Raw genomic sequence first — 9,872 nt, forward strand, 5'->3', positions numbered from 1 at the left:
AGGGTGTATCTAGGAAGAATAAAAACTGAAGAAGAGAAAAACACTTCTTGGCGATAACTGGAGAAAACAGACTTAAGCTTTAATTCAGCAAAGAAGAAGTTGGGGGAAAGGAAACCCCATGCTCTGATAATGGAGTTGCGGGAATAGAGCTGGCTTCCATGTTGACTCTTTGGATATATTATGGATAAGTTTTATGTAGCAGATTCAACAATATGTCAACCTCTCTCAAATTAGACCAGGAACTCAGTTGCTATATTGATGGGTCTGAGACCACACTAATGGGCAGCCATTTAGACACACATCGTTTGATTCATGTCATCTCATGTCTCTTCTCATGACAAAGTTTATCCAAATGTGTGTTACTGTTACTTCTTAAGTAATCAGCTGTATATCCATCTATCTATCTCCCACGTATATAGAATGGGTGCTATGGGTCTGCAGGCTACAGCGTCCCTGTTTCACCAGGTGTATTTATCTTCAGCAGCTACAATTGGCTTTGTTCCCTTCAATGGAATCCTCTCGGGAACACTGTGACCAAAGTGAACCTCTAGTGACTCAGGATGGACTCTTCAAAAACAGGTGTGATCAATTGGTTCACAGAAACATAGTTAGCAGAGGGAAACAGGGTTAAAACAATAAAATCCTATGCACATATTGTCTTATCGAAACACTGCCTTTCCTTGCCAGTTGAAGCAGGTTCCACTTAACCCAGGTACACCCCCAAGAACAATGAGGCAGATTTCCCCCTGCAGTCACGGCCTCTGGACAGTCTGACACCCCAATCAGAATCTCTCCCCACTTATTCATAGATTCATAAATTCCAAGGCCAGAAAGGGTCCCTGGGATCATCTAGTCTGAACCGCTGTGTAACACAGGCTGTGAGACTTCCCTGAATTAATTCCTGTTTGAACTAGAGCAGACCCTTGAGAAAAAAAATACCCAATCTAGATTTAAAAATTTCCACTGATGGGAAATCCACCATGACTCTTTGGTAAATTGTTCCAATGGTTAATTACCCTCACTGATAAAAACTGTGCCTTATTTTAGTATTAATTGTCTAGCTTCAATTTCCAGCCATTGGATCTTGTTATACCTTTCTCTGCTAGGTTGAAGAGCCCTCCATCATCACATTTCTGTTCCCCACATGGTTGCTTACAGATCGAGATTAGTCCACCCCTTAACCTTCTCCTTGTTCAGCTGAACAGATAGACTCAAGGAGTTCAATCACAAATAGGCAGGTTTTTGAATCCTTTAGTCAACCTCATGGCTCTTCGCTGAACCCTCTCCAGTTTTTCAACATCCTTCATGAATTGTGGGCACCACAACTGGACACAGAATTCCAGCAGTGGTCACACCAGGGCCAAATACAGAGGTAAAATAGCCTCTTTACTCTAGATTACCCTGTTTATATATCCAAGCATCACATTAACCCTTTGAGCCACAGGCTGTTTTTTTTTATCCACTTCAAAGTCCCTTAGTTCAGGGTTCCTGCCCAAAGGTCCCCTGGGGGGTTGAGAAGGGCGTCTGAACCTGACTACACTGGTTCATGCAGTATAGTAGCTAAAAGCTTGTCTCTCTCACTAACAGAAGTTGGTTCAATAAAAGATATTACCTCACCCATCTTGTCTCTCTAGTAAATTGGTTCATGCATTTCCCCCAAGGGACTTTGCCTAGGATTGTCCTTTTGAGCACCACACCATTGAGATCTGTCTACATCTACCACGTGTGGGTTCCTGCAGAATATAACCCTTACCTACCTTTGAGGAAGCCTCCCAAAGTGGCTGTAAGTATCAGCAGGACTTGAACCTGTAGCGTTACCAGGTAACTAATAGCTCCACGCAGCCACCTGCCAGCAGCTGCACCTAATTTATTCCCTGTGGCCCACAATCTGCAGTGGTTGTGTGCCACAGTAAGCTTCACCTCGAGTGATCGGACTGACAGTGGTCTTGACTCCCATATGTGCCCATGGGGCGCACCAGGAAGTGTCCAGGGAACAACATGGATTCCAGCTATCTGCCACAATCGCCCTGCCTCTCTGTTCCTGAACGCACGGTACTGACCTCTGCTCTGACTTCGATTCTGACTCCTGATCGACCCCTGGAACCTTAGAGTGGGACACCAAGACCTGGTATTCAGCTTCAGCCCAATTCCTGACTCTGTCTTTGACACTGACCCTCAGCTTGACTGGGACCCCAAGCTCCTGCCACTACTCCTGCCTACCTTTGTCCAGGATCCTGACAGTTTGTCTGGACCACCCCTAACACTTGCAGAAGGCTGTCCTTGTGGGACATGGAGGCAGTGGTCCTATCTAGCATGTTCCAAGGGGTGCGAGGTACACCTGAATGGGTTGAGAGATGGAACTCCCCATGTTGCAAACAAAAGGGGGGCAGCTTTGACCAGCACTCCATGGAGTACTTGTGTTACTCTGAGAGCCTTTGGATGGACCCCAGGAAGGTGAACACTGTTCGGACCTGGGTGGCCTTCCTGGAACATCAAGGAGCTGCAGTGCTTCTTTGGGTTCGCTAATTTTTATAGGCACTTCATGCCTGGGTTTTTGGACCAGATAGCCTCATTGACAGTGCTCCGCAAACAACCTCCTTCATCTCCTTTCCAGAGGCTCAACGGGTGTTGGACCAACTCAAGATGGCCTTCACCAGTGCTCCAGTCCTGATCCATCCTGACCAAACATGGGCCTTTGTCGGTGAGACCGATGCATGTAATGTTACAATTGGGACCATACTTCCCCAAGATCTGGCCCCCAACAGCACCTGCTCCCTTGTGCCTATTATTCTCGGAAACTCACACCAGCAGAACAAAATTATGATATTTTAGATATGGAGCTTCTTGCAATCAAAGCCACTTTCGGGGAATGGTGCCACCACCCTGAAGGCGCCTGACACCTGATACAGGTATACACAGATCATAAAAATATGGAGTATCTCCATAGGGCAAACGCGCTGAACCAAAGACAGCTTCAAGAGGCCCCGTTGTTCACACACTTTTATTTTTCCATCACCCAGGAGCCCAGAACAAGGCAACCAATGCCCTGTCCCAAAAAGGGGACTACCTCCCTGACCATTACCACACCCATACAGAGCTGACATACATCCTCAAGCCCCATAATTTACCAGGTGTCCTATTCCCCAAGGCCTCCTGTCCCTTATTCATTCAGTTAGGAAGGAGGAGCCCCTCAGCACCCTAACACCTTCAGAAACCCTGTCTCAGCCCTGGGTGGCCATTATGTTGGATTTTATAGACAAGCTTCCCTTATCTGCTAAGCACACAATCATCCTTACTGAAGAAACTGGCTGGGCAGCACTGCCAACAGGGGTGATGTAAGGCCTCATACTGGGAATGAGGCCTCATACTGCCTCATACTGGGAATGAGGGGCGATCAACAGGTTATCTCAAGTGCTTATATACGAATGCACAAAGCCTTGGAAACAAGCAGGGAGAACTGGAGGTCCTGGTGATGTCAAGGAACTATGACGTGATTGGAATAACAGAGACTTGGTGGGATAACTCACATGACTGGAGTACTGTCGTGGATGGTTATAAACTGTTCAGGAAGGACAGGCAGGGCAGAAAAGGTGGGGGAGTAGCACTGTATGTAAGGGAGCAGTATGACTGCTCAGAGCTCAGGTACGAAACTGTAGAAAAACCTGAGTGTCTCTGGGTTAAGTTTAGAAGTGTGTGCAACAAGAGTGATGTAGTGGTGGGAGTCTGCTATAGACCACCGGACCAGGGGGATGAGGTAGATGAGGCTTTCTTCCGGCAGCTCACGGAAGCTACTAGATCGCATGCCCTGATTCTCATGGGTGACTTTAATTTTCCTGATATCTGCTGGGAGAGCAATACAGCAGTGCATAGACAATCCAGGAAGTTTTTGGAAAGCGTAGGGGACAATTTCCTGGCGCAAGTGCTAGAGGAGCCAACTGGGGGGGGCGCTTTTCTTGACCTGCTGCTCACAAACCAGGTAGAACTAGTGGGGGAAGCAAAAGTGGATGGGAATCTGGGAGGCAGTGACCATGAGTTGGTTGAGTTCAGGATCCTGACGCAGGGAAGAAAGGTAAGCAGCAGGATACGGACCCTGGACTTCAGGAAAGCAGACTTCGACTCCCTCAGGGAATGGATGGCCAGGATCCCCTGGGGGACTAACATGAAGGGGAAAGGAGTCCAGGAGAGCTGGCTGTATTTCAAGGAATCCCTGTTGAGGTTACAGGGAGAAACCATCCCGATGAGTCGAAAGAATAGTAAATATGGCAGGCAACCAGCTTGGCTTAATGGTGAAATCCTAGCGGATTTTAAACATAAAAAAGAAGCTTACAAGAAGTGGAAGGTTGGACATATGACCAGGGAAGAGTATAAAAATATTGCTCGGGCATGTAGGAATGATATCAGGAGGGCCAAATAGCACCTGGAGCTGCAGCTAGCAAGAGATGTCAAGAGTAACAAGAAGGGTTTCTTCAGGTATGTTGGCAACAAGAAGAAAGCCAAGGAAAGTGTGGGCCCCTTACTGAATGAGGGAGGCAACCTAGTGACAGAGGATGTGGAAAAAGCTAATATACTCAATGCTTTTTTTGCCTCTGTCTTCACTAACAAGGTCAGCTCCCAGACTTCTGTGCTGGGCATCACAAAATGGGGAAGAGATGTCCAGCCCTCTGTGGAGATAGAGGTGGTTAGGGACTATTTAGAAAACCTGGACGTGCACAAGTCCATGGGGCCGGACGAGTTGCATCCGAGAGTGCTGAAGGAATTGGCGGCTGTGATTGCAGAGCCATTGGCCATTATCTTTGAAAACTCATGGCGAACGGGGGAAGTCCCGGATGACTGGAAAAAGGCTAATGTAGTGCCAATCTTTAAAAAAGGGAAGAAGGAGGATCCTGGGAACTACAGGCCAGTCAGCCTCACCTCAGTCCCTGGAAAAATCATGGAGCAGGTCCTCAAAGAATCAATCCTGAAGCACTTGCATGAGAGGAAAGTGATCAGGAACAGCCAGCATGGATTCACCAAGGGAAGGTCATGCCTGACTAATCTAATCGCCTTTTATGATGAGATTACTGGTTCTGTGGATGAAGGGAAAGCAGTGGATGTATTGTTTTTTGACTTTAGCAAAGCTTTTGACACGGTCTCCCACAGTATTCTTGTCAGCAAGTTAAGGAAGTATGGGCTGGATGAATACACTTTAAGGTGGGTAGAAAGCTGGCTAGATTGTCGGGCTCAACGGGTAGTGATCAATGGCTCCATGTCTAGTTGGCAGCCGGTGTCAAGTGGAGTGCCCCAGGGGTCGGTCCTGGGGCCGGTTTTGTTCAATATCTTCATAAATGATCTGGAGGATGGTGTAGATTGCACTCTCAGCAAATTTGCGGATGATACTAAACTGGGAGGAGTGGTAGATACGCTGGAGGGGAGGGATAGGATACAGAAGGACCGAGACAAATTGGAGGATTGGCCCAAAAGAAATCTGATGAGGTTCAATAAGGATAAGTGCAGGGTCCTGCACTTAGGATGGAAGAATCCAATGCACCGCTACAGACTAGGGGCCGAATGGCTAGGCAGCAGTTCTGCGGAAAAGGACCTAGGGGTGACAGTGGATGAGAAGCTGGATATGAGTCAGCAGTGTGCCCTTGTTGCCAAGAAGGCCAATGGCATTTTGGGATGTATAAGTAGGGGCATAGCGAGCAGATCGAGGGACGTGATCGTTCCCCTCTATTCGACATTGGTGAGGCCTCATCTGGAGTACTGTGTCCAGTTTTGGGCCCCACACTTCAAGAAGGATGTGGATAAATTGGAGAGAGTCCAGCGAAGGGCAACAAAAATGATTAGGGGTCTAGAACACATGACTTATGAGGAGAGGCTGAGGGAGCTGGGATTGTTTAGTCTGCAGAAGAGAAGAATGAGGGGGGGATTTGATAGCTGCTTTCAACTACCTGAAAGGGGGTTCCAAAGAGGATGGCTCTAGACTGTTCTCAATGGTAGCAGATGACAGAACGAGGAGTAATGGTCTCAAGTTGCAGTGGGGGAGGTTTAGATTGGATATAAGGAAAAACTTTTTCACTATGAGGGTGGTGAAACACTGGAATGCGTTACCTAGGGAGGTGGTAGAATCTCCTTCCTTAGAGGTTTTTAAGGTCAGGCTTGACAAAGCCCTGGCTGGGATGATTTAACTGGGAATTGGTCCTGCTTCGAGCAGGGGGATGGACTAGATGACCTTCTGGGGTCCCTTCCATCCCTGATATTCTATGATTCTATGATTCTAAGGCCTGGGGGGACTTTCACCCTGGTCTATAGGGCGACCAGGCAACCAACGTTGCCACCTGTCATTTGATTACTCCCCACAGCACGCAATCTGCAGTGGTAGAACACCATGGCACGTTCCGCCTCAAGTGATCTGACTGACAGTGGTTTTAGCAATCCCTGATTGGCTCCTTGACCCTATATAAGCCCATGGGGTGTGGCAGGAAGTGGTTAAGGTCTGAAGAGGGGTTGTCTCAGTGGTGATTGTGGGCTGTCAAGGCTGAATCCCAACTCTGTCACTCCAAGTGCAGAAGCGGGGCCCACAAGGATTTTAAAAATTAATACTGGCCACTCCAGGCTTGTATTGAACTCCCAAGGTGACAGCTTTTCTCTGATCTTGGCTTGGTAAATGCTGCCACCACCCAAATGCAAAAAAACCCAACCCCTTGGAACCCAGGCAGGAGCACTTGGGAATTCCTCCCTGTGGGGACCCTCAAGCCCTTTCAGCCCCTCTCTGGGGAAGAGCTGAGAAAGAAAACAAAGGAAATTAGCTGTGGCTACCAGCTAATCAAACAACAGGCACAAACCTCTTCGGACACCAAAAGTCCAATCCTGTTCTTAAAAAGGGTACATTTTATTAAAAACAAAAAGAAAGAAAATACATTTGGAACTTAGGTTTTGGCTAGATTTTAAAAGAGCAATTCCAAAAATCAAGTACCCAAAATAGCTTTCTTGAGGGGTCAGCTTAAAGGTTAGAAGCAAACGAAAGCATCTGGGGTTAGCACAGAGAAGTTCACAAGCCAATAAGAACTTAAAGAAATAACCCTAATCGCGTTTAGCTAAACATTCTGATCTACTTACAGAGTTGGAGTTCAGGTAAGTAGTTCTGGGCATGATCTGGTCATTTGCAATCATACCTGCCTTATGCTGCTTATTGCATGGCTGCTCTGTCCCTCCAGCCCAGAGAACAACAGACAAAGGGAAAGTTTCTTTCCCAATTTTAAAAAGCTCTTCCTTCCTATTGGCTCTTTTGGTCAGGTGCCCACTTTTTTTTTCTTTACCTAGGGGACTTTTTAACCCTTTACAGGTAAAGCAAGTAAAGAACAGCTACCAAGAGAGATTTTACAGCAAACTGGCTGGCTGGGTGTCCATCAAAGGAAGCTACTCCCTCCCACCTTTATTTATCACATGGGCTGACAGAGGAGCTGCTGGCTGGCTGGCAGTGTGAGATGAAAGAGATAAATGAACTGAAACCAGGCTAGACCGTGAGGATAGAGGAAGCACTGAAGAAGAGTGGATGCAAGCAAGGAAAAAGAAAAGCGTAGATTCTCTGGAACCAGAAGAAGAATAGGAGGGCAGGAAAAGGAAATGGGGGGAAATGACCTAATAGTAAAATCCCTAGATAAGGACAGAAAGATAGGGGTCTCCACTCTGCCTGTTGCGCAGTCTCCACTCTGTCTGTCGCGCAGTTAAAAACTCTGTGATGGGACCATGGTTATGGCTACTTCTCCCCCGGTCCTTCCACTTAGATGGACCACACTGACCTGAGCTCCAGCTGGATTCTCCATCGTGTCCTTAGGGGCATAAGAAACGGTCTGCAGCAAGAAACATGAAGATGTCACCCATTGTGTTTTGTTTGTATGAGACTGTCTGAATTTGATTACAAGACTTAAGTATCTAGCACAGAGAAACAATGAACAGCGGATATACACAGGGATTTACTTTGATCGTTAGTGGACTTTGTGCCTTACACAATGTCAGCTCTGTGCAGTTTCAGACGCTGTACACGCTCCTCACAGAGGGTGAATGTTAAGACAAGACTATGGAGAAAAATACCATCATTCTGCGTGTGTCAGTGGTGAACATGAGAGCGTGACAGAGCTGTCCGCAATCTCACTTTCCTCTCTGTTCTGTTACATGGAGACAGTGCGGGACTGCCAACACTGTCTCAGTGACTCCATACAGATCATCTCCATTTTTTTCACATTAGTGGTGAGAATTTCAATGGGGGATTTCAAATGAATTTCAGTGGAGGCTGATAGCCTGAGGTTTTCAAAGCTGCCTGGGTGATTTAGGCTAAGTTATAATCTTGGATTCTCTGCTTGTTTTTGTGAAAGCCACATATTTACTGACTGCTTTGCTCAAGGCTTCCTTGACATCTCTGTTTCTCAGGCTGTAGATGAGTGGGTTAACCAGGGGAGTCAGGACTGTGTAGCAAAGAGAGAGCACTTTTTTTAGGATGTTTAATGTGTCGCGTTTCGGTAGCATGTAGACAATCATTAAGGTTCCATAGTAAATCGTTACCACGATGAGGTGAGAGGAACAGGTGGAAAAGGCCTTTTGCCTCCCAGTGGTGGAAGGGATTCTCAGGATGGTTGTGAGGATACACACATAGGATGTCAGTGTTAGTAGGAATGGAGGCAGGGTGAATACACAGGCCAGTACGAAATCCAGCAATATGATCAGGTGTGTGTCACTGCAGGAAAGTTTTATCAATGGGATGAGATCACAATAGAAATGGTCAATTTCATTCGGGCCACAGAATATTAAATGAGACATGAATAATACAAAGATTGCAGTAGCCAAACAACCATTTAACCCTGACCCAGCAGCCAACTGGAGGCAAAACCTGGTATTCATAATAGTTGAATAGTGCAGGGGTTTACATATCGCTAAATACCGATCATAAGACATTGCTGCTAGGAGACAGCATTCTGTAGCCACCAGAGCACAAAAGAAATACAGTTGTGTGATACAGCCACTGAATGAGATGGTTCTGTCCCCAGTCAGGAGACTGGCCAGCATCCGGGGCAGGATGGTTGAGGTGTAGCAGGTCTCCAGGCAGGACAAGTTCCCCAGGAAGAAGTACATGGGGGTGTGAAGGTGCTGATCCGTCACAACTAGTGCAGTGATGAGCATGTTCCCAGTCACGGTTGCGATGTAGATCACTAGGAACATGAGGAAGAGAAGAATTTTCAGATCAGGGAGATCCCCGAATCCCAGGAAGATGAATTCTGTGACAGCTGTTTGATTTTTCCAGTCTCTATCTGCCATGGGTTGAGTCAAGGAACAAGAAAACAAACTGTGAAATTGAATTGGAAGAACATAGAGTTAAAAATTAATCAAGTTTTGTGAATTAATTGCATAAATATTCAGAAATGCACCTTCCTCTCTTGGTTACAGGCTGAAAGTTTTAGACTAAATGTTGACTTCAAAGCTAAGTGCCAGGAGTTTCAGTCCGAGGACACATCACTGGTATTAATGTAGACCTCCTTCTGCCATATCAGAGCAATGACTAATATAACAGGCCATTTCTCTGGTAGCCGAGTACTGATAAGACAGATCAGACCACTTCTTTATCTACTGTCATATCCCATCTAGTAACATACTAGAGCTTAACAATGATGCTTAAATGCTGTATTTCGCTTCTGGCAATGACCAGAGTCAAAATCAATAAATACATCAACCAATACTTTGGACTGAGATTTCCAGTGCAGTCTAGTATCCTTAGGCACAATCTTCTGTTAGAATTAATGGAAATTAGTCTAACCATATATTCTGGTCTATTCAGCATTTCAGTGCCCTGTCGGAGAAGGAATAATTTTCAGCCCCTCACAAGAGATCAGGTTATGCCA

General features: G+C 46.3%; 1 protein-coding gene across 1 annotated transcript; it reads right to left on the reverse strand.

Annotated features, from left to right (window-relative positions):
- Window positions 1-8,313: 8,313 nt before the first annotated feature.
- On the reverse strand, window positions 8,314-9,344 carry LOC142068934 (olfactory receptor 6B1-like). The gene is given in 2 exon segments (XM_075119047.1): window positions 8,314-9,321; window positions 9,324-9,344. Coding segments are annotated over 2 exon segments (1,029 nt in total).
- Between the last annotated feature and the right edge of the window lie 528 nt (window positions 9,345-9,872).

This window comes from Caretta caretta, chromosome 14, assembly GCF_965140235.1.
Source record: "Caretta caretta isolate rCarCar2 chromosome 14, rCarCar1.hap1, whole genome shotgun sequence".
Classification (NCBI taxonomy): Eukaryota; Metazoa; Chordata; order Testudines; family Cheloniidae; genus Caretta; species Caretta caretta.